General features: G+C 33.0%; 2 protein-coding genes across 4 annotated transcripts; both read right to left on the reverse strand.

The window, feature by feature from the left end:
• Positions 1-2382: 2382 nt before the first annotated feature.
• On the reverse strand, positions 2383-4238 carry LOC114387357 (protein INAPERTURATE POLLEN1). The gene is made up of 2 exons (XM_028347532.1): positions 3440-4238; positions 2383-3142 (listed from the first exon to the last, which is right to left on the reverse strand). The coding sequence occupies exons 1-2, from the start codon at positions 3878-3880 to the stop codon at positions 2696-2698; spliced, it is 888 nt and encodes a 295-aa protein (XP_028203333.1). The 5' UTR covers positions 3881-4238; the 3' UTR covers positions 2383-2695.
• A 162-nt stretch (positions 4239-4400) lies between these two features.
• Positions 4401-20505, reverse strand: LOC114387356 (phosphoinositide phosphatase SAC3-like). 3 transcript variants are annotated; one of them, XM_028347530.1, is made up of 16 exons: positions 19827-20489; positions 19044-19248; positions 18797-18962; positions 17991-18213; positions 17491-17567; positions 12851-13038; positions 12635-12732; positions 12313-12443; positions 12077-12205; positions 11428-11773; positions 10040-10161; positions 8547-8648; positions 7542-7772; positions 6387-6563; positions 5964-6075; positions 4401-5061 (listed from the first exon to the last, which is right to left on the reverse strand). In XM_028347530.1, the coding sequence occupies exons 1-16, from the start codon at positions 19914-19916 to the stop codon at positions 4945-4947; spliced, it is 2514 nt and encodes an 837-aa protein (XP_028203331.1). In that variant the 5' UTR covers positions 19917-20489; the 3' UTR covers positions 4401-4944. The 3 variants fall into 3 exon arrangements, with proteins under 3 accessions (XP_028203331.1, XP_028203330.1, XP_028203332.1); XM_028347529.1 differs by having other exon boundaries at positions 11428-11803; XM_028347531.1 differs by having other exon boundaries at positions 4500-5061; positions 7542-7739; positions 11428-11803; positions 19827-20505.
• Positions 20506-26045: the final 5540 nt, after the last annotated feature.

A 26045-nucleotide genomic window follows, 5' to 3' on the forward strand; every position in this document is an offset into this window, starting at 1 on the left:
TCATCTATTATTATTATTTATCTTTAAAAACATATATTTAGTCATTTTTATTAATTTATAATTTTTAGATCCTAATTTTTTTATAATTTTATATTATTTTATTACTTAAAATATTATATAATATTAAAAAATATAAACCCCTTTAACTATAATTAAACCATTGAATCTTGAACCAATTAAATCCCGTTTTAAAAACCTTGCTATTTATTCTTAACAACCTTAAAGCCAATCAAGTCTTGTGACCAAGAAATTATTATTAGATAGTCTTTGATTATCATCCATAGTCCCAATCAATCTTTATGTGATACATATTTAAATTTTTTAATTAATTTACAATAAATAATTATTATACTTAATTATATGTGATATAAAGATTAGTTACAACATGATAATCTCGAACCATCTAATAATTTCTTTGAACTGAAGACAACTATTCATATTTCTTGGTAACTTATGCCTCCTCTTACTCTAAATACATGTGAACTATATTGTGCTCCACTCTAACTGCTGACATTACCAGATTACATCTAAAATGTTATTGTTGTCTTGATTTCAAAGATTAGCTGATAAACCGATAAAGAAAAATCTGCATGAAATATTTGTCCATTCTCAGGTTCTGAAGTTCAATCCTACTGAATCTGGAAGCTGTTTTACTAAAGCTAACTGGCCAATGTGAGGAAGCTAGTCTTGAATATATGATAACATAAAATTGCTCTTATTGTATTTTTTACATCAAATACTAGTACAGAGACATTCATTTCAGTGATAAAATTTTGTTGTGTATTTTTTTAAGCTCTTAGACTTCTTGTCCAGATAATAAATAATAATATTCTGATTTTAGATGAATCATTCCAGGTCTCATTCATTAAATGGACAAATATTTCATACAAAATCTTCTCTATCGGTTTATCAGCTAATAAGTAAGAAAAGGCAATTGAGACCTGGACTGGTTTATTTTACTTTTTTACCCTTTAAAATGATTTTGCTTTAAATATGTCCTACTTTGATAGATTATGCAATCAATCAGGTTTCTGAGTCCTGCATTTCTGTTACACTGCTAAGCCATGCGAGAACACCTGCCAAGGCAGTACTGTACCTGGCTCGCAATCAGGTTTGAGCAAGATTGATATAAATCTTCCAGAATTTTACGTTCTTCCATTTTTTAATTATTTTATATGTTCTGGTTAAGTTTAATTTTGATTACAATGCAAAGATGCATATAAAACATGCTTGTATAACTTTAAAAGTATGCAGAGTTACCAAATATATATAAACTATAATATGTTATTTCCATTACAGAGGTTCTGAAGTTCAATCACCAAAACAGACATAGGACCACACAAAGCAGTGAGTTACTGCTATTTCAATTTTCACGTACCAAGATAATAAACCTGTCAAGTATGGTTTAAAAATTAAGAGTGTTTCATACATTTTCTTTTTAATAAAAAAGGGATCAACAAACAAGCAAAAAACTGATTAATCATGGTAGAGACAAAGGGACTGTTAACAGTGCTCTTTGCTTGAGTTGTATTTGGTGACACTGACCCCTATTGCGAGCTGAACCTAGCTCAGAAGATTTTGATTCTAATCAGAATAACTGATGCCAAAACCTCTCCACTTTAAAATTCTCCGGGAAAAAAGTGTCATTGAGTTAATCACTTCAAAAAATCTATTGAACCCAGAACCTCTAATTTGTTTCATGATTAATGAAGTCATTCAAAGTACCATTAACTTGTTGATCGGATCAGTATCATATACAAGTACCCTGTCGATTTATTTATTCATTCAAGATATCTCTAAATGCATGCATGAAATCCGTAGACACCTGTTTTCCATTATACAAGGTTCTTCTCCTTTTGTTCTTTTTTATCAAATAACTTTTAAGTTAGAAACATATATTTTAGTTTAAAAGGAAATTCAGATACATATTAATTATATGTTCTAAATGCAAGTATAAGGCAAAACCGAAACAAGGGCTGCCAAGAAAAGGAGGTTATATTTTAAAGACCCGCCAAATCTAAGAACTTCTTAACAGTTATTTTTTGGCCTAAATTTAGGCACACTAAATTGAAACTCATTCATCTATTAATAAAAAAATAACAATATCAAAACACTAAAATTTCTACTATGAACACTATATAACATTTTCCTCTGTTTTATTCTATAAAGGATCAATTGCAATGTGTGCCAGTGCCATATAGACTGCATGCAAAAGCAATATACACTGTTCTCCCCTTTGTGGTGAAAGGGGATGCAAAACTCATTCTAAATTTAAACCTTTTTTTGTTTCCAACAAATCCGTAATTTTCTTATAAGATAAATGGATTATCAAAAAGGGACAAATGTGCTAATGGAGACAGTAACTAGTCTACGGACAACAAATACAAATACTGCAAATCAATCAACATTGTTAAAAGAAATTTCCCTCAATTGAAGAAACTGTTCAGTGTTCACTAACACTTATTCCCTCCACAAATACAAAACGTAATTAATCCATTGACACAGAAATTAAGTCTCCAGTGTCATCTTCCAAACCTAAAAATCTTATCAAATACAAACAACAAAATTGTAAAGAATATCAATGCTAAACCTAAAACACAGTAACCATCCATTCCACAGTATTTTTCCACGAAAAGTTCAACACAATCACAATGAGAGGAACGAAATAGATACATACACTGTTGCATTATCATCATCAATGGCAGCGAGGACGACACTGTTTATTGTTTGCGAGAGGCAAGGCCTTGCAGTGTTCAACGGCGTTCACCAACTCATGGTCCCTGAACCCAATAAGAAACTGGGCCAACCCTTCAAGAAACAGCGCGGCCTGGTAAACGGTGGTGGCACTAAGTATGTCCACAAGCACGTTCCTCCTGAGGCGGTTTGCGTAGAGGAACACGCTCACGAGCTCCTCCATGTGGGCCTTCACATCGGCCCCCACAGCAACCTTGGACGAGGCTCCGCTGCCCTTGTGATGATGGTCACGGCAGCGGAACCAGTTCCCCATTACGCGGCCCACGAATGCGTCCTCCGCGTGTTTCAGGCGGTCCGAAAGGGCCGGTACAATCACGCGGAGGCCGCACTCGATCTGGTCCATGCGGGCAGTTAGAGCCTCCGAAGGGTTGCGCCAGGCCATCGCCACCTGTACATAAAGAATAATATGCGTGAATTATTGTAAATTGTGATAAATTAATCAAAGAAAAGAAAGAGAAAACAAAATAAGTCTCCAATAAAAATTATATCATATTTTTATTATCATGATATTAATACCAAATATCACCCCAAAAGACTAACAGAGAAAAAATGCTTTATTATTCATTCATTCTAACTAACAGAAAGAGAAAGAGACTCCCCATTCGAATTTTTCAACTCACATTCTAACAAAAATTAATAATTAAAAATTAAAAAAAGCAAACTAACAAACGGAAAAGCGTATAACCTGCCAGGGGCGTTCGGGGAGGGGAAAGTGGTGGTGGTGGTGGTGGTGGTGGTGGGGATCGGAATCATCTTCGTCGTCGGTGTGGTCGGGGGAATGTTCGTCTTGGAGGAAGGAGCGGGCGAGGTTGGTGAAGAGGGAGGGGTGGAGGTCGCCGAGCCAGAGGAGGGGTTTCTCGAGGGAGTTGCGCCACTCCTGGGAGAGGAGCTGGGAGGCGTCGGAGGTGGCGGCGGCGTCGAGGGCGTGGTAGTAGGACTGGAAGTGCTGGTGGAGCATCTCGACGTGGGTGGAGAGAATGGTGAGGGAGTCGCCGGAGATGGAGTGGCGGAGGAGGGGGAGGTGGTTGTTCTTGAGGGTGTTGAACCACTCTGCGTAGTACTCCTTGAAGGACCGAGACTGCTGCTTGTGGCTACGGCTGAAGAGTGGCGCCACGGCTTTCAGCATTTTTCTTCTTGGAGGGAGTCTTGTTTTTCGGAGGTTCAACAACGGTTATGGTTTTTGGCGCGGGACTCGGAAGGTTTATTTATTTATTTAAAGGTGGAATTTCCGTAAGACCGTAAAACGGTAAAAGGCATAATAGAGCTTTTTATTTTCACTGCGTTTTTAACTCATATTACAAAACGCATGTTTAACTCTTTCTATTTATCTATCAAAAAGTATGTCTGAAGCAAAGGGAGTGGTGTTGTTCACATTCATCTTACTTTTCCTCTTTTTTTTTCCTTATTTTGGGTTTTGATTCTGCATCTTTTTTTTTTATTATTTTATGAAGGGATGGTTATGCATCCTATTGCCACCAAATTCTACATTTCAGTTACTTATTAATATTCATCGGTGAAAATTAAAAACAACACTTGTTCAGATTGATCGGTGAAAACTCCCCCAAAAATTCAATAATTAATATTTTTTACTTGATAACAGGGTTCTCTCGTAAAAGAAAAATATATAAAATGGAAAAAGGAAAATGTGCAGGTCCATGGAATCAGAGATACATTGCTCAGGATGTTCAGTGCCCCATAACATGAAAACATAAATCACCGCTAGTATATGATAGCGGGAGAGAATTACACAATACAAGAAGCAAAATTATTTAAAAGAATTAATTATTTGCAATTCTAGAAGTGGAGCTCAGACAAACAGGGTAACAATATTTACAAATGCAACTGATGAAAGAAAAAGTAAGACAATGAGCTCCAAAGGTAACAAAAAAAGGGAAAAACAATTTTACAAGTTTGCTATTTACTCTGTCCTATTATACCTCAAGATTTGATTGAGATTTTCACGACAGACTACTGCATGTCACCACCAAGAAATTTCTTCTGCGATCATCACCTTACAGAGAAGCCTACTTTGATTAAAAGCCTGTTTATTTCTTTTTTCCTGCCGCTTCTGTATCGTATGCTTAGCTCACTCTAGTCTCTTCCTCAATTCACAGTCTTTCGGGCAAGCCAAGTCAATTAAATAAATTTACATTATATATATAAATGCAAAGGATTATTTCATGTGAAAATTCAATTGCAAAGTGTCTGTCCATTAGTCACCCAGTTTACAAAAGTATCAGGAAATTCCTCTAGAACTTTGGGCCGGGCATCACGTTTGGATAACTCTGACCCAGTTTGCTCCCTTCCCTGAGAATATTACATGGAATTAGCATTTGATATCTAAAGTAAAGACCACGGCATTTAGAAATCAAACACACTTTCAACTATTGCAGGACTAGTTAGGGACATGGAACTCGTAATGATCCTAGATCAGTAATATTATGCACCAAATACATTTCTATTGTCAGATCACAAGCATGAAAAACACCACTTGCAATCCAATAACAGCCTAACCTTGACTGAAGAATTTCAAACTAAAACTACAAATTATAGACAAAGCATCAAACCCTGATATTAATTATTTATGTATAGGATGGAAGCTATTACATCAAAGGTCCAATAAATCTATTGGTAAAGTTGTGAATGCGATATTATGTTGTGCTAAGAGGCACAAACCCTGACTGAGCAAGCACACAGACAACAAATTATTATTATTAAAAAATAGAACTCAGACACACACATTGGTATATCTTGATAATAGTCATGCTCTATCTTTACTTGTCATTTAGCAAGTCCCTACCAAAAAACATGAAACTACATTTTTATTGACAACTCTTCAAAAACTGAATAAAAATCCTAAACTTGTACAAGTACAAAAAAATAATTAATTTACTTCAAATTTTAAATGGCTGTGTCTGAGCCATCTTCAAACTGGAAAAAAAAAAAAAAAACAAAGGAGACAGCCCATTTATGCTTCATGGCAATTCTTCAAAAACTGAATAAAAATCCTAAACTTGTACAAGTACAAAAAAAATAATTAATTTACTTCAAATTTTAAATGGCTGTGTCTGAGCCATCTCCAAACTGAAAAAAAAAAAAAAAAACAAACAAAGGAGACAGCTCATTTATGCTTCATATAAGTGTCTGTAAAACACAATCACAGCACCAAAGCCCGTGCTCTATAAATACCATCTCAGAAGGGCTTGTACCTTAGTGTTTGAGTCCAAATCACTAGTGGAGGGAGTATCTCCTCCCGTAATAACTCCATTGATAACATTTTTGGAAGAAAGCCTAGCAATCGAAGAGTTGGTAATTGATAACCTGCATTCAGTATAGAGAGGCCTTACAAAAATTATTTTATTTAGAGATATACTACAATGTATAACCATGATGGTGGAACTGAAGTAAAGCCACTTTGGAGACAGTAAGAGATGTGTTGTGTACATCATAAACTCCAGACACTGATATTCACAACCCAAATTTGTAATTCTTAAATATATTCGTCATTTACTCTTCCCTACCGTCTTATTGCTTCCATAACTCTCCCTATAAAATATTCTTGCAACCAACTAATCTCTCTAGGCATCTGTATAATTGCTTCACTGGAATGCAACGCAGGCATGCAGCATTACCTCTCAAATGGCTCTTCTTCACATGAATTTCCTGAAGAAGACAGCCAATCCAGGTCAATAAAGTTGGAAGAGCAGAATGAATCTCCATGTCCAGAATAGGAAATATGATCACTATGAAAGAAACGCTCTCTTTGTATGTCTCCAAAAAGCTGTTTATGAGGCATTGAGGGAGTGTACCTACACAGACAAAAAAATTTGCAAACCATTCATATGATGACTAGATAGACATAATGAAGCAGAAAATAACCGAATATTATGCATGCAAGAATCAGAAGGTGTTTGGTTTATTTTATAACTTCCTTTTCAGTTCATATGTTTTCATTATAATTACAAGTGACACCTTTATTCTATATCATATTATCAAAGCTTTGTATAGGAAATGCTAAAAATACCATATTGTTTACACTGTTTCCTTCACAAATTTTGAAATCACAATAACAAAAACAAGTAGGAATGCTTGTGATTATTGATGACGATAAAAGCAAACCAAAACCACCCCAAGTTGGCAACTTGTACTAGGATAGGATGAGGTTGTTGACACAATTTAGCTTGCATCATGCACTGTAATCTCGTTCTTTCAACATGAACACAGAAGAGGAAGAAAAAGGAAATGCGGAGACTGGCTCAAATATAAGTGAAGAACAAATGTAACATATCACAGAAAATATAAGTTGATTGGTGACTTGTTGGTCATGGGTTCGAATCCGGAAACAGCCTCTTTGCATATGCAAGGGTAAGGCTGCGTACAATATCCCTCCCCCATACCTTCGCATAGCGAAGAGCCTCTGGGCAATGGGGTACGAAGTTTTTTTTTTTACTTCAGTTCTCATGCAAAAAAGCCTGCTATGAGAAGACAAAAAAATATTCAAGAATATTTATATGTTGGCTTATAACTGCTAACAAGCCAAATTATTAAACCAACTATCAAGACCATCTCTTGTCAGTAACATGGATTGGTAAAGCAAATCTTTAAAGCATACATAATCAAAGCTAGACTATCCAGTTGGGTCAACAGTGAGTTGATATTTGAATCTGGGACTTCATCTTATGGGAGCCACATTTGGTGTATTTATACTGTGTGTAGAAGTTGTCTCTTCCTACATACCCTAACTAGATTACATATTTACATCCACATTAATTAATACAGATACAAACCTTGAAAATGACATGTCACTCTCAGTCCCAGAAGAAGTAGATATTTCAGGTGATGACTCAAAAAAAGTATTGCTTCCTTCTGATTGGTCCTGCAAACCTAGCTTTGAGAAATTTTCAAGCTTTGGATTTGGCGTTGACATAGGTGTAGAATTGTCGCGAGTAATGCTTCCATCTGAGAAACACCTTTTGGCAAATGACCTAAAAAGCCATAATTCAGAGTTACCGCATAAGCTGCATCAACAGGAACATCCCAAGTATGTTTCACATGATAATGATGTTCACAAGAAGCCCATATAGATTTTGTAGTATCAATATTTACAAATTGTATGCTATTATCTCCTTTAACAGAAAATAGAACACCATGTCACACTGCTAATACTCAGCAACATTCCATCCAAGTTTTGAAAACTTAAACTCTTCATATCAAAACGATTCAGCAACCCTCCATCTTAAGACACAAATGAATTTAAAATCTATTCCCAAAAATCACCACAGCTACGTTTTGAATTTTCATAATAAATTCTACAGCTCCTTGATGACTGTTTAGTGTTTACCACAGTTAACAAGTATCCGACTTCATTAGCATACAGGTTTGTACACGCAATAATGCATACTAAGTCATTGCTTATGATAAATCTTCAAAATTCACGCTTATTGCTGCATTCAACTTTAACCATGAAGAGGCTTGTTTACAATGGATTCACAAATCTCATGCCCAATCTCTTTAATATGCAATGAAATGGAAACTCACATTTAGTATTGGGATAAATGTGCACGACAAAGAAAAAATTAGTCACACACTAAGTTCTAATAATAATTCCTATTTCTCCTATCAAATTAAAAGAGGTGTGAATATACTTAATTTGTGTACTCTTTTCTTAAAACATAGTGGCAATCAAGGACCAACAGACAAACTCTAATAAAAATTCCAGGTCTTCAATCAAGGACCAATTTACACAGGAATAAAGAAAAGGTGTTTCATTCCCCAAAATTAAGTTCAAATACCTTGCATCATCATCACCATATCTCCCTATATCATAATGTTGATCTGAGCTCAAATCCCATAGAGCAGGTTTACCCAGTTGTGGCTGAAAATGCCCCAGGAATCTGTGCCAGGAAAATAGGAAGACTAGTTTAAGATTAGAAGAGAATAATTAGTTAATACCACCAAAGCGACAGTCTTTGCAAACAGGAATATATAATGATATTGGAAATATGATAAGGTCATAATCAAGTGAAAAATGGGGGACTTCGGCAGATTCAAAAACAAGTTAAAATTTGTATAAGATAAAATAAATTTAGTAAAGTTATGTATTAGATAAAACTCAACTCCTTAAAATTTGGTTGAGTAGTTTAACATCTAACGTGAATTACTATTTGATGATTAACTTTTAACTGGTTAATCATACAAATTTTAGGACCACAGAATCCTCACATTTTTTAGGGTGTTTCTCTACCTACAAACAGCAAACCTGCTACGCAATAGGATTATGGGGTGTTCAAATAATGACTGCTTCAAAGGAGACCCAATTTTAATTTTACAAAGATATTGGGCAGCGTTATTGCATTCTATTCCCTTCTTTTTTTGGTTGTGCTAATGTCATTTGCTCTATCTGTTTGGAGGATGCCTTCCTTTTACATGTTCTCCCCCCCCCCCCCCCCCCTTCTTTTCTAATGAATTTTCTTTAGAAATCAATACTAAAAATAATGCTACTATGCCTAATCATAATCCCAAAAACATTTACCAATGTAGAGTTTATATGGGAACCAGATTATAAAAAGTAGAATAAATGTAATGCCAGTGCAACTACCTTTGCAACTCACTTCAGTCAAAGGAATTTCATTTATTAGGGATACATTAATGTATAACCCATACAGAGACTTTTCCTCAAGGACCTCTCTGTCATATTTCTTAACATCTCCAATTCCCAATTATGAGATTTTAAAGTTATAAAGGTTCAACATTTTTTTGATCAATTTTAAAGGTTTTGGAAGGGGTAAAGGGAAGTTACATGGATGTACATTTTTATGCTGTCTTTGGAGTTTAGATGAAGTGTTTTGAGACTATTTTCATGTCATGGTTTCACTTTGGAGTTTAGAACACAGCTTTTAAAGAGTTAAACAGAGAGATTGGAAAGTTTTCCGTATTAAAGTCGCTGTTTCTATATTATTATTATTTGCAGTGCCAATCAGAGGAAGATTTCTTATCCTACGGTTCAATCCATGTTTTCTTCAAATAAAATTTCTATCAATGTCTCAATAAAAGGCACTTTAAAGAGACAGACATGCTATAAATCCAATCAACAACAACAACAACAAAGTGTTATCCCACTAGGTGAGGTCGGTTACATGGATCACCCGATGCCATTCAGCAAAGTTAAAAGCCAAAGTTTCAGAAATATAATTTAGCCTGAGATACATGCTATAAATCCAATCACAGGGAATAATAGTACTTGGAGGTAATAAACAATTAAGAACTACATGACTGTGGCACATACATGTTAATTGCATTTTGCTTCTCAGCATCCATGTAAGCATTGCTGTAATAGCGTTGAAGAGTCCTAAAAAACTCTTGGGATTGTGTTGCAGTTTTCCATTGCCCCCTCCTCTCAGAGAATATCTACAAGGCAAGTAGCAACATAAGTTAAAGAGGACCATATGTTATTATACCAATGTACAAATCAATTAACATCTTTCATCATGAAAACCTCGTCATCACTGTTACTTTACCCATTTAACAAAATATAGGATCCAAGAAAGATAGAAAATTGTGATTAGGCTCCTTTGAGTTGGTGGAGATTAATAGTTGATTGAAAAATCAATAGTTAAGGTTGTTATAAAATAAATGAGCAGCAAATTTAATTTTCATGAGAAATATTGGTTGAAGAAGTTCCCTATCAAGTGGAACCTCTCCTTGTTGCTGATATAAATGTTACTGATTCTTCTCGGGAACAAATTTCAGTTTTCCCCTCTCAAAAAAAAAAAAAAAAACAAAACTATAACTCCGCACTCTACCCTCCAAGGTAAGGTCCATCTTGCACTCCAGAAGAGCCAGACCCAAATTTTTTAAGATTGACCAGTTTATAATGGAGTTACCCCATTCTGATGAAAGCAAATTTAACTCTTGTTAGAAAATATGAGAAATATCATATGATATTTTTTCATATCATATTAGAATATTTTAGAGTGTCCTAGATGATCTGTTAAGATTTATTTTTATTTTCTATTTTATGATTTGCTTCCTTATTTATTTAGGATATTTGTAATTATAAGTCTGTCATATCATGTAAATAGGAGTATTATCTCCTACATTTATGTGTATTTATTGCATTAAGTCTATATAAAATGGACTTTGATGTGTAGTCAAGACACAGGTTTCAGCATCTCTTGCATTTATTTTTCTCTCTTTCAACAACTCTAGTAGTGGTGATGGGATTTCAAACTTTTCATATATTATAGTGGTCATTAGAGAGAGTGACACTTCCAAGTTTATGCATTCAGAAACTAATACAAGAGATAAGTCCATTCTCAAGTCACAATATAAATGAAAAAGCTAACAAAAATACTATTGTATACCATCCAACTCAATGAAATGCAGTAAAGTGAGTAAACCACAAAATAATTTTCACTGGCGGATTGATAGATAGAGATGTCTCCTTTCTTATATAAACTTTTTTTTCAGCTAAATTTCTTTATCTTAAAAAAATAAGATTAACAACGATTTTGTCCATTATAAAGTTTAAACCCAATTACAGTGTCTATAAAAGCTTTATTAGAAAGACTTCAAAGGTAATCAAGAGAGCAAACAATAAAGCAAAAGTGCCAGTTCCCAAGCTAAATATAACTGCTAACTGAAGCAATTGCAAAGAACATCAAAACTAATCACCTTTTTGTGTGCAGCAGAACCACCATACTGGTGTGCAAGTGTGTCACCCATCCGCTCATAAAATCCCATCAAACCATCACTTAGAGGATCATCAAGGTCAATTTTGGGGTGGTCAATAATTCCCAGAGCATGAAGCTGGTGGCCAAGAGCAGCCAACCCATATGCATATTGTGCAACATTTGTGCGATCTAAGCAGTCTATGCAATTGGTTCTGAGAACCCCCCTCTGGAACATGGGTGGCTTGACAAAATGGTTTCCGTTAGCAAGGTTGTTTTCTCCACTAGGTTTCCTCTCTAAAGTATTACCATCTTCATTGTTGACATCAGATTGTCTTGTGGGTTGAAAGCTTCCCTTATCGATATTGCCGTATGCAAAACTTAACATCAGTATAAACAAGAGATGTCTGTGGATCTTAGGTATTCCACCTTTCCATCAAGCATTAATGCCTTTTTTGGAGCACATGCATTAATATCTGATTAACATGTGTTCATGCTATTTGTAGAAAATTGTATATCATTGTACATTGTATCAATATTTTTCTCAAGATTCTCTAGATACTTTTCTCAAGACATCACGATTGACAAGTCACAAGTATACACAATTTATAAAAAAAATGGTGAAAGGCATCGGAGGAAACCGAAAAAGTTACCTAATAGATGGACATTTTATACAGTCTTCAGGTCTAGGAGTTGGTGGCACTTGACAATATAAAAAACCTGTTAATGTCAAAGCATATGCAGCCACTTTTCCCAGAAGTAGCAAAACATTTGTAGCTTTGCTGGAAGTAGAAAATGTAAAATGAACATAATTTAAGTGAGATTATTCAGAGCACACTTATAATTTAATTATTATGGAAGACAATATTATATAATAAAAGACACTAACCTCTGAAAATGTTTAAGATCCCAATGAAGAAACCTCAACCTGTTCTCCTGTGATAAATCTTTGTTAATGAAATCTATAGCCTTACCGAATTCGGAACGAAGTATGGACTCTCGAGGTTTCCTTTCGTGTGACTGTTGGTTAAAAAGAACCAATATCAATCACTTAAGAATCTTACCAAAATAAAAAAAGACAAGCAAATTACCACCCTTCTGTAATATGTTGGCAAAAATACACGAAAATTTCTTATTGAGGAAATTAGATACATTTGATAAATGGGGAAAAATAAAATAATTTCCTTCAAAAGATGAAAAATCGAAGCTACCTTAATCAAATTCAAAATTATTACAGGATGCCCGTATCTTTTGACAAGATTTTCGAAGTGAAGTCTAGTGGCTTCATAATTCTGATCTTTCTTTGACACTGGGGAAAAACAAGTGATTACATAAGCAAACATACAGTGGCTCATGCATTAAGTGGAGAAGAGTAGAGAAACATAACTCAGCCAGTGTTACAGTATTCAGGAAATGGGAACACATACATATAATATCCGGCTTAAGATTTAGACGTGAAGTTTCCTGTGACCAGAAAAGAGGGATTGAACCCCGATTCTGGACAACAGAGCATATTTGGACCGGAAGACCTTCAGGAACATCCTCAAATACAATTTGTTCTGTCTCCACGTCATTAGCGACTCTACCCTCATCATTTACACCTCGTCTCAAATACCTACATAAAAATAACCATATAAATGAAGTTGAGAAGAGTCATTAACATAACATATCCATTTGAAAAGATTCTAATTTTTTAGTATTAATTGAAAATATTCACATTTAATATAATAAAGGCTACAATAAAGGAAATTAGTATCATTTAATGACTAACATAAGTAAAAGGTTGCTACTCAATACATTAACTATCCATGTGTTGAATATATGCAACATTTTTGCACTTGAATTTATTATCAGTGCAGTACCTTTTCAGTTCAGCACTGAAGTTGTTATTAAACAGGCCATAAGTATTTCAGGCACTGAATCTGATAATGTGTTCACAACCTTGAAGACTTCTGTTTTTTTTTTTAATTTTTCTTAAAATAAAATCACCCATTAATGAATAACCACTATATATATATATATTAAAGGGGAAAGTGGAGTATTTAATGGTTTCTTATGAGCATTTGAAAGGAACAAACAAGATTGGCAAATACAGCTATGTGGGGGTAATGGGTAAAAAACCATGAAGCAGTCAACCCCCATCACGGTGTTACTTTCCTATTGTAATTTAATGATTCCTTCTTCATATATTTGACAGTTGGTAACAATGGATCATTGACGAATCCTGTAGTTATTCATCATTCTTGTTTTATATAAAACCCTTAATTCAAGAGCCTAGAATATTCGAGAGTGAGACACTTGACAATATCATGCCAAAGAAAATCTGATCATTTACTTCATTGGAGCACAGCAACAACAAGAAGCACATCAGACAATTGAACAAAAAATGGGTCTTGAACTCCAGAGCTAGTCAAATAGCCAATTACCCAGAACCAAACTTCAATCTTACCTAGCTTGCCATTGGCCATCTTTAATTTTATTTTCTCTTTTATCGTTTGTTGGAAATAGGAGCATTTAATGACTGTTACTTTTCCAACTAACTTACTTGTTGTGTTTAGCTAAGTTCAATGTATCTTAGGAAAGAGTTCTCTTGAAAATAAGCTTAGGATTTATTATCTTTGTAAATAATTTTTATTATAAATAGATTAGTCTGCTGAGTGGAAAATGATTAGCTGGAAAAATCATCAGGCACTTGTAGTTCAGCGTATACAGGTATGCTTCCTCTTTCATTCAGAGTTAATGTCTCAAAAACGCTTCCATCCCATTGGCTTCTGGACTCTGGAGCCACAGAGCATATGACCCTGCCATCTAAATAATTCACCTATTCTCCATGTCCTAGCAACAAAAAAATAGCAACTACAGATGGCACTCTTGTAACTGCAGCTAGTACAGGAAACATCCAAACAAACTAGTCTCGTTCATTCATGTCAGAGTCCCTACTGTCAAAAAGGAAAAGATTTTACTCTTTCATTATCACTCAGGACATCCCTCTTCTGAAATCATCAAAGTTATGTTTTCATCTTTGTTTTTTTGGAATAAAATTTATTCTCTTCAATTTGGTTTATGTGAAATTGCAAAACACAAGTGTGCCCCTTTTTCACCAAGTAACAAGAAAAGTACATTTGCTTTCAACCTTGTTGATACTGATGTTTAGGGGCCATCTCCTACTCCAAATGTGTCAGGGGCTCGTTAGTTTGTGACTTTTAATGATGATTGTACCTGAGTCACTTGGGTTTTCAACTTAAACAGAAATATGAAGTAACCAATGTCTTTCGAAAATTTTTCTCAATGATTAAAATTCAATTTCGTGTGTCCATAGAGAAACTTAGGTTAGACATAGGAAATCCATTTTTCCAAAAAGAGAGAACTATTCATGAGTCTTCTTGTGTCCAAACACCACAACAAAATGGAATCGCAGAAAGAAAAAACAGAAACCTCTTATTAGACCAAACGGGCACTTTTGTTTCATAAAAAAGTTCTGAAAGGTTTCTAGGGGGAGACTGTTCTCACAACAACATATCTTATTAATCAACTTCTCTCTAGAAACTTGGGACCCAAGTCCCACATTGGCTAGAGATAAGGCCAAGATAGAGTATATAAGTGCAAGCAACCCTCATCTTATAAGCTAGCTTTAGGGACTGAGATAGGCCCAAACCCATATTCTAAGATGGTATCAAAATCAAAGCTTATCTTAGATCCATTGAAGGGCCACCCGCCATATTACCCATGCACCAAGCCAAAAAGTGCTTTGCGCATGAGCGGGCTTATTGGGAAAAACCCAAATCCCACATCAGCTAAAGATAAGGCCAAGATAGAATATATAAAAGGGAGGCAACCCTCATCCTAGGAGTTAGGTTTTAGGGTTGAGTTAGACTCAAACCCACATTCTAAGAGGATTTAAGATTCGTATGGATGTACTTCCCTCTTTCTATTCTATCCTAATTTGTCTACTTCTAGCAAACTTCCACCAAAGATCTTTGTGCATGTAATGTGTCTCATTTGTCCATGTCCATGGTCAAGACTCAAGACAAGGGTAGTAAACTTGATCCTAGAGCTATAAAGTGTGCCTTTGTTGGATACTTCTATGCTCAAATGGGGTATAATTCATCCTCCATCCAAGAAATTGTGTCCAAGGATGTCACATTTTGTCCGGAGATTTTACTCAACCTTATCTTTGGGGGGAGAGTATTAGGGAAGTAAGGAGACTCATTCTGAAACACATTCCTTCCCCCCTCTTGAGTTAATTTTTTGTGATCTTTCAGGAGAACTTGAACAAGAAGCATTGGCTCAAAATGAATCTAACGCAAATGCTCCAACCAGACCTGAAAAATACAAGGTTTGGAAAGAAATTGGTTTACACCAAATCAAATGTCACTCCTAAATCGACAGACGTCCACGTGGCCAATCCAACTCCTTTAGATCAGGTAAAAAACTCTAAATTTTCAATTTTACAGAATAGTCTTTCAGCTTCCCCAAATGAAGCGGAAAACCCACAACCTGATGATAACTTTTATCTTCCAATTGCCTTTAGAAAAGGAACCAGAAATGCCCCAAAAACCATTTTTTCCCCTCTCAAACTACCTCTCATTTCCCAAATTTTCTCCAACCCATAAAACTTTTCATGCAAACCCAAACTCTATCGCACTTCCCACTAATGATTTTGAGGCATTATCTGATAAAAATTGGAAGCAAGTCATGGAGGCATTGAAGAAGAATAAAACACGGGAGTTGGTTTCTTAGCCAGAAGGAAAGAAGGCAGTTGGGTGTATATGTGCATATACAGTAAAATATAAGGTAGATAAGTTGATTGAGATGTATAAGGCAGGGCTGGTTGCTGAGGGTTTTACTTAAACCTATGAGATCTATTACTCAGAGACCTTTGCTCCAGTTACAAAGATGAATACAGTTTGGATAATAATATTATCTCTTGCTGCAAATTATGGTTGGGATTTACAACAATTTGATGTGAAGAATGAGGAGGAGATCTCTATGGAGGTTCCACCAGGATATTGCAGCCAATTCTGTTGAAAAGGGCTTTATATGGGATGAAACAATCCCCAGAGCATGGGTTAGGATATTTACTAAGGCCATGACAGCCTTAGGATACACATAAATCCAAGGAGATCACAATTATTCATCAAACACTCAATCTCAGGGGGACTGACTATATTGCTACTGTATGTAGACACAGTAGTCAACATCGCAGTATAGTGGCGTTGTAGTGCTATTGCAGAGCAAGCGAACCCAAGATTCAAAGAGTAGAACGATTTTAGTAGCAGCATCCCTGCTGCAATAGCTGCCAAAGTTGTGGCATTCGGATGCTATAGGTGCAAGTTGCTTTATGAATTGCAACCATGATGGGTTTCAAAATCCTTTGTCTAAGCTTTATGAATTACTTTGGCTGAAAAGTTTCGAGCTAAGTTGCAAGCTATGGCATAAGGCATTTACGAATTGCTTTGGTTGAAAAGCATCTTAGAAGACTTGAAAATTAAATGGGATGGATCTATGAAGCTCTATTTTAATAATAAGTCAGCAATCAATATAGCTCATATTTTTAGTTTATATACCAAAACTTTTAGTTTACCAATCTCAACTCTTTCCCATCAACACACCCAAATGGAGAATAAAGATGAGATTTATTCATCCATCAGGAAAAAAATGCTGCTTGTCAAAAATTAATCAGGTAAATTTTTCTTCAAATAGAAATACCACAAAAAATTCAAGCCAAGGATTCCATGGATCATTTCTATATAATTACATATTAGTGTTATACTAAAACTTCAGAGGCATAGCAACAAGTCTAAACAACTAGAAAATACAAAAATGACCAGAGCATAAGGAACACAAACTCAATACAAAATAGATACAATCATCACTGAAGCCATTTAATAGACTGCCAAGTTTGTTGAGAGCCAAAGTCAAATTATATATTCAGACAGAGATATATGCATATAATATAACCAACCAAAGCATATGCGCAACATAATCACATTGGCAAATGACATACATCAAATGCCTAAAAAAATGCATTTGATGTGTCTAGGAAGAAAATACAACATGTACATACCTAGTGCCAGCATAATGGCGAGACCGTCTTGCAACGAGTGTAAGTATGAACTCCCGCCCAGATATTGTAAGTGTTTCCTAATGAAGCCACCAGATAGACTTCAGAAATTCAATCATGAGATGACACAAAACAACAACTTGAGATGAACACGAAATATTAGTACATAAGATACTTATTAAGATTCCCTATCTAGTCCATAAATGAAAATGTCAGAAGCGATGTCATCTAGTTGTGTTGTACACTTGTACTAATACTAATAACAAATAAATAGAGCATTTGTTAATTGTCACTTGAATAAGTCATATCAGAATACCATTCACTTCATAATGAAAACAGAGTCCAATATCTCTCTAAATGTTTATTTGTGTGCTGTGCACCCAAGGAAATGGAAGATTATAAAAATTGCACAGATGAAGAGAAGTAAACAGAAAGAGTGAAAATTTAATGAGAAAAGTTGATCAGATATTCTTGCAATGGCATTAAGAGGCATTTATAATCACCTGTTTAAAAAAACCGTACACTAGAGCAACTGTCCAAATAGTATTCTGGAGGTGATTCCTGATTTCTCGAGTCAAAGACTCATTCCAGACAAACATGGTCTCATAAAGAACATGGCCTGTCTCACTATCACACAAATTCTTTTGAAGACTACGCATAATATGATATGAGTAGCTAAAAAAGAAATCCTTCGTAAGGTCTACCATGCATAGGAGCTTCTTGTATCTAATAAGTGAATGAGAAAAAAAATTAATACAAAAACTTAAAACATTAAGAACAATAAGATTTGATATTAGACCACAACATTGTGTTTAAATCAAAAGGTATTAGCAAGTAGCAAACATTAGGAATAATCACCAAGCAACTCAATTTTATGACACATTTCCATCAGGACCAAAATCTAATCAAAATTGAGTTCTCAACAATCTGCAGATGTTTTTTTTAACAAATAAAAAATTCTGCTTACATTTTGATATTTTTTTATTTAAGCCAAAGAGAAGGATGCAATTTTTACCAAGATTTCCACAAACTTTTATATTAACATTAAAGATCTTATGGATAGTAGGCAGTTAAAATAATTTAAATATTAGATGGAGAGAAACAGAGCAACTGAAAGATGACGCAAATAAAAATGAATCTGAAGCAACACTCTGTTTCAAATTATTAAAGGACACAGCAGACAGATGTCAACATTCAGAAATAGTCAATAATAAATACAAATATATGATGAGCATCCCTTGAACTAACATTCAGTTTTTCTTCTGAAGTACAAAAGTAAAATCAATATAACATCCAAGATTGTAAAGACCTGTTTTCATTTATAGAATCGGTGATGCTAGAATGAACAGATGAATTTTGCAGTGGAATCATCTCACTCTTTGAGATAGCATATACTGTATTACCACAGATTGCACCAATTTGCCTTCTTTTTGTGATAAGCAGCATGTAGTAAGGGCCCAAAAATTTTATGAACCCTGAATGCAGAATAACATATCAAGATATAAACTGATTATTTGTCAAGAGTCAACTGAAAAATGCACATTGGATCTACATACCAACAATTCCAAAACAAGTTGTAACAAATTTCAGTCCACCTGTGGACCTGTTCCCCTCATGTATACGCCTCAACAGGTCAGAACATTCACTTTCTGTATATGTGGTGGAATCTTCAAGCACATTCAGCTCGGAGGGATCTAGACGGTCAATCTTTAACACTCTCCAATAAGTCCTGCTCTTGTCCCTTCCTATCATGTAAAAGTTCTGTGGCATAAAAATAAAAGCAAATGCACAGGGTTAAAATCTTTAGAGTATGTCAGATTTCTATTTTCAATTTTTTTTTTCTTTTCAAAAAGACAAAGAAAACAAACTTTCACACCAAGCTCGTGCCAGACCGTACATTACTCTAAATGACACACCGTTGAGCTAGAACCACAAAACAGAAGAAGAAAACAAGAAAACACCTGCTAGCTGTCTCTGTTTTTAAGCTTTAAAAACACTTGTTTTGAAATCAATTTTCAAAATTTAACAGATTTTGGATGAAAAACTAATTGCTTAGCGATTAGCATGGAATTATTTTAGAAAGCGGATTTCAAAATCAAAATGTAAGAAGGAAAACAAACAGTTCCTAATAGTCTTTTCTTCAACAATACAGAAAGAAACACGTTGTAATAAAACTAGCACTTTCCGCAGGAAGCGATCAATAGCGACAAAAGAAAAAAAACATCAAAGAGGTCTCAGCAGAAACAGAGTACATAACTTACTACAACAACAAAAAAAGAACGAAAATCGGAAACAAGAATAAAAGTGCATAAGCATAATAATAGCATACAAATACACACCGAAAGAGTCTCATAGAGCCTGAACTTATGCAAACACGCGTGTGCAGGAGGAGAAGAGTGAGAAGAAGGTTCATTCTCCGACGATGCCATGGCTTCTCCTTCGCCGAATTTATTCAGATCCCTCGAGCCTCAGGCTCAGAGGGAAACCATCAAAATTGCATGCAAAGAGAAGCCACTAAAATCACCCAACGTTCACGTACACCACGATCACCAACACCAATGCACCAAAACGCGCAACAACTCCATGCTCCCGAAAACCCTAGGTTGCTTCAAATACAGCATTCTCCTCCCCGCGAATTCATCGACCGGAACTCTCAATTCCACCTCCTCTTCCTCCTCCCCCTCCGCCACCGCCAACCGCCGCCGTCTCCTCCATCCCCTGCCTCCGCCGGAGCTGCTCCCTCTCGGATCACCACTCAAAAACACTCGCCACCGCACAGATCGAAAACCCCGCAAATTACGAAATTGCGTGTTTTATAGCAATGAAACAAAACTCGCAGAGAAAAACAGCACGTGTGTGTTTTAAAAAAACGAAAACGCGAAACGCAGCGTTTTGAGACGCTAACGCGAGATCGAAGAAGATGAAGAAGAAGAAGAGATTTGGGAGGTTTCGAGATGGAAAAGTTTGCGGGAACGAACGGGAAGAAGAACGACCAACAACCGCTAATAATTGATTCAATTTTTGTTTATTTTATATATTTATAGAGGAAATATCAAATCTTGTTGATATAATTTAAATAATTATTATAATATTTTATAATTTAGTATAAAATGTGATTTTTATAAATTATAGCATTGAATTTTATCTTCATGTTATATGAAAATTATATTTATATTTTAAAAAAATTATATTATATTTATTTTAATTTATAGGAATGAAATAATAAATAATTTAAAATTAATATAAAATTTTATATATATAATATAAAATAAATTTTTAATTTTATGATATTTAAAAAAATATATTATTTAATTGAATGTTATCAAACAATATAATAATGGATTAAAATTATACTTGTATCATTATATATACAGAGAGAGAGAGAGAGAGATTGAAATTGGGATTATTTATTGACAGCTCAGTGCTTGCAGATCCAAAGGGTAAAGAACAACCAAAGCCACAACTTCGGTGACCGCTGCGTCCACACATTAAAAAATGTCAACAAAACAATTAAAAATCTGAAATAAATTACTATGTGAAGTTATTTTCATTTTTATTATAATATATTGAACTGGATTGGAACGGAGATATTGTTTTGCAATTATTTTAATTATTATATGCGATTTTTTTCTATAGTTTGATATCTGAAAATCTGGATTTGTCGTTCGCTTCAACGACCGCGAAGTAAATGTGATTGTGAACTAACGTGTCATTTAAATTTCCTTGCCCATTCCAAACGAAGAACTAGTTAACTCGCATGAATGAATCTTGTGCATTACATAAATGTTTATAAAGTATAAACAAACTTGAAGTAAAAAAAATGTAAATACAAACAAAATATTATGTTAATATAAATCAAAGGTATTTGAAATTTTAATTTGAAAATAGTGTTATAAATAGCAATGTTCTTGCATTGAAGGATAAGTAACTTAATTGACTTTAAAAAAATAAAAATTTGGATTTGATTATGTGAATGAAAAAACAAACTAGATTTTGAAAGAGAGTGAATTCACCACTCGATAAGACTTTTGAATTCCAAGCATCTAAGTCTTAAACTAAAAATGTGTGTTTACCCAAAAAAAAAATTAAATGCCTAATTAATGAAAGATTATTCGATCCAATAAAAAATAAAATGAAAGATTATTTGATAATAATTTACAAATATCTTATTATAATTAATATAGACTGAAAACTTTAAGCATCAATGCAATAATAATAATGAATGTTACCATCGAAGTACCAGATGAATTGGTGTATTATCATTTTAACTTAATCAATAATTTTAAATTTGAGTCTTTTAAGTCTTGGGAATATAACTTTATTAAATGTTTGGAAATGCAACTTTCTCATCTTGTGTATAAAAGTAATTTAATATTTTAAGAAAAAATATTTAAATATAAAAAATATATAAAAATAATTATTTGTCGAATCATTTTAACTTATGGAAAATCGTATCTCATTTTTTTTTTATTTTCTTCTCCTAAAAGTGCTTTTTATATAGATATAAAAAAATTAAATGTAATGATTATTTTAGATAGCTGAAGAAGTTTTTTAAAATTTTTTAATTGAATATAATGTAATTTCTTAAAGAAGCTAGACAATGTTTATTAAGAAAAAATTAGATAATTTTTTATAATGATTTTGAGTTATTTTCTTGTTAGAATTAATGTTTTAGTTGAACAAATGACAAACTTTCCATGCAATGGTGGATGTAAAAGTCAAGATACGAGGGATATGGAATGGAAGTAAGGAGCTATAAGGCCATGACTATACTATTAACTTATATGCATGCATCATGAGATTTAATAAAAAAAAATTTAAAATACTTTCTGGATCAAACTGACAATACATAATTAAGTTTATGGGCGAAATTAATAGCTAAATAATTAAATTCAAAACTAAAAATACATTAAGTTGTTAAATTTAAATATAAAATTAAAAAGTCAACTTTTAATGATAATAGTCAATTTTCATTTTATTACCAAAAATATCACATAGACACCCACTTAGTAATAACAAATGAGAGTTATAATAACATGATGAATCTATTATACTTTTTAAATATTTGAGAATTAAATTTAAAATTTTTATGTTTGAAAGAGTAATATATCACCTTCTCACACATTCGGACTAGGATTCAAAATGGATATTTATTATTATTATTATAATTATTATTATTTTCCAACCCATTTTTAGGGCCTGAACACACGCTATAAAAAAATATTAAAACTCAAAACCTTGTGAGTCAAAATTCAAACCGAAACGAGTACCCATTACCAACATGGCAACCGTCTAGTCGCATACGGGAAACAGCTAAACACAAAAAAATGTAATTTATTTTATTGCAGAAAAGTAATTTAAATAAACACTAGACAATAATTTATTTTATTAAAAAAATTCAAAAAAAATAAACACAAACAAATGTCTCAATATCCATATTAAAAATTAAAAAAGATGTATTGAATTAGAATTTTAGTAAATTATTTTGACATGTAGATTTTAAAAGATTTCGTAATGTAATGACTTTAAATTAAAAAAATAAACAAAAAAAATTATGATTAAGATTTTGTACTTTTATAATATATGAATACATAATTTTTTTTATTTTTATAAAGTTATAAGATCTAAAAGGATAGGATGAATTTTTAAAAAATATTTAAAATTATAACAAATAAATAATATAAAGTTTATGACTCATAGACATCCTTCAAAAATTAGATTAATACGATATTTCTAAAGTTTCCATAACTAATAAAAACTCAAAATAACTGTAATATCTCCTCTGATGTAAACCCATAAAATTCTTGTCTCGCTGCACGTGCGATATGATTGAATCTTTACCTGCAGCCTTCCTCTATGTGCCATGATGCCTAGCTTTTTTTTCTTCTTTTTTTCCTAATGAAATTATATGCTTTTTTTTTCGGTAAAAAATTGTATATCAATAATAAAGGTACCAGAGTAGCTCCCCTGGTTAAGCAATATTTACCACACGAATTCTGTAAAAAATATATGTAACCAAAGAGCACAAAAACAACACTCCAATAAAAAGCAACGTATACCAATCACAAGAAAAGTATCATTCCCCATCATCCACTTGCCATATGTGATGGGAGAAGAAAAAATTACAACCGGTAGAAAAAGAAAAAAGTAAAAAAAAAAAGTCTGGAAAAATCCTAAGGATTATTTGATGATGTCTTATTTATATTTTTTACTAAAAAAATCTCATAAAATTTATTAAAATTTATCTTAACAAAAAAAATCAACTAAAATTACTTTTGAATATTAGATGATTTTATTTTATGTTTTATAAATCTTAATTAAGTATCAATGAATTTTGTTATACCTTTTTAAAAATTCTTGATTAAATATCACAAAATATTTTTATTAAAAATATTTTAAAATTCTCTAAAATCCTATTTAAATACACCTATGAAATAAGTAAACAAACAAGTAAAACTGGACCACATTAATTATTATTAATAATAAAGAATAAAAATAATTTAGATTAAATGTATATATAAGTTAATTTTATCTTTTAAAAAAATGCAATTTAGTCCTATATAATTTTAAATTGAAGTTAAAGGATCCTTTTGAAACAATGATATTTTTTATTTTAAGACACGATTTTAAATCTTTTTTATCGATTTAAGATGTAAAATTTATCTCATTATATTCACGTAAATAAAAATTATAAACCTTAATTAATGTTCAAACTAAAGAAAGTCATGTTGGATAAAATCATTTTTTAAGCAACATGGTTAAAATCATGAATACATGTTAAGAAACTATTTGTTGGATGTTGGCTTCGGCTACAAAATTTAGTGTATGTTTGGATGAACATTGACAAAATTAATTTTGAATAAAATTGATTTTGAAGTGATGTAATTTATATTCAAATATTTTTATTATAAAATCAAATTATGAGTAAAACTCAATACATAGTTTTGGATCTAATGCAAAAATTACTAAAGGTACTTCTGTAGAAGCAAATGACTTTGATGCTTTGATGATGATCATGATGATTTGATGCAAATGCGTTTTTCAAGAATACAAGACAATGATTCAAGAATACAATGATTCAAGAATACAAGACACAACATCAAGATGATCACTAGTATTTTAAGAAGGGAATTCATAATTGATATAACAAAAGGTTTGGCCAAGTAATTTAAGTTAAAAAGTGTTTTTCAAGATATTTACTCTTTGATAATCGATTACCGGAGGATGTAATCGATTACCAGTGGCAAAAAATGGTTTACAACAGCTATTAAAAATTTTGAATTCAAATTTTAGATTGTGTAATCGATTACACAATATTGGTAATCGATTATCAGTCGTTAATAAACGTTTTAATTCAAATTTTAAAACTTGTAATCGATTACACAAATCCTGTAATCGATTTCCAGAGGAGATCTTCAGAAAATAACTTCCAAGAGTCACATCTATTCAAATGGTTTATGAATGGTCATCAAAGGGCTATTTATATGTGACTTGGAAACACGAATTGTGAGAGATTTTTCATTGCCCAAAAAGTTTTATCCTCTCAAAAGATTAAGAGAGTTTTTCTGAATTGAAATGTCTTATCCTCTCAAAGATTCCTTGGTCAAACACTTGCATATTCAATAAGGAATTGTGATTGATCTTCATTGTACAAATCTATCTCTTTCAAGAGAGATTTCTTCTTCTCTTCTTCTTACTTCTGAAAAGGGATTAAGAGATCGAGGGTCTCTTGTTGTAAAGGATTCCTGAACACAAGGGAAGGGTTGTCCCTGTGTGGTTCAGACTTTGTAAAAGGAGTTTTACAAAGAGAATGGAAAATCTCAAGTGGGTTGCTTGAGGACTGGACGTAGGCATGGGAAATGGCCGAACCAGTATAAATCAAGTTTGCATTTCTCTCTTCCCTTAAACTTCTTTTATTTATTGATATTTATCTTTGGCTTGAAAGAAGTTTATTTTGAATTGTCTTTTGAGTAATTCATGTTAAGGGTGCATTGTTAATCTAAAAAGAGAGTGAAATTTTAATTGGGGAATAGTTCTTGTTATCTTAATTCAACCCCCCTTCTTAAGATAATTGAGGCCATTTGTCTAACAACTTCAAGTTAGAATCAATTACGAACCTTGAATTAATTTTGATCTCTTCTCCGATGAGAAATTCAAACACATGAAAATTTATCTAAAATTAATTTTAAACTCAAAATCAATTATCCTTTTAAGAAAATAGTATTTTTTTCAACTCTCTCAAAATGAAATCCATTCCAAACATATATATCATGGTTGCTTACTTCAACAAGGTATAATATCTAAATTTTATATTTTTATACACTTTTTCATATTTATCGTCGACTACCAAAAATATGCATTCATTTCTTATGATATTATGCACGAGTCAAATATATTATGACAAACTCATCAAATTCCATTGTAAATATATAGTGAAATTTGATAAGTGAAATATATAAAATCTAATGATTGAGATTTCGGATAATTACATGAAATCAAATATGCACTTACAAAAAATATGAATTTCTCTACATGGTCACTCGAGCCCAGACTCTCTT

The sequence above is a fragment of the Glycine soja genome, chromosome 15 (assembly GCF_004193775.1).
Source record: "Glycine soja cultivar W05 chromosome 15, ASM419377v2, whole genome shotgun sequence".
Classification (NCBI taxonomy): domain Eukaryota; kingdom Viridiplantae; phylum Streptophyta; class Magnoliopsida; order Fabales; family Fabaceae; genus Glycine; species Glycine soja.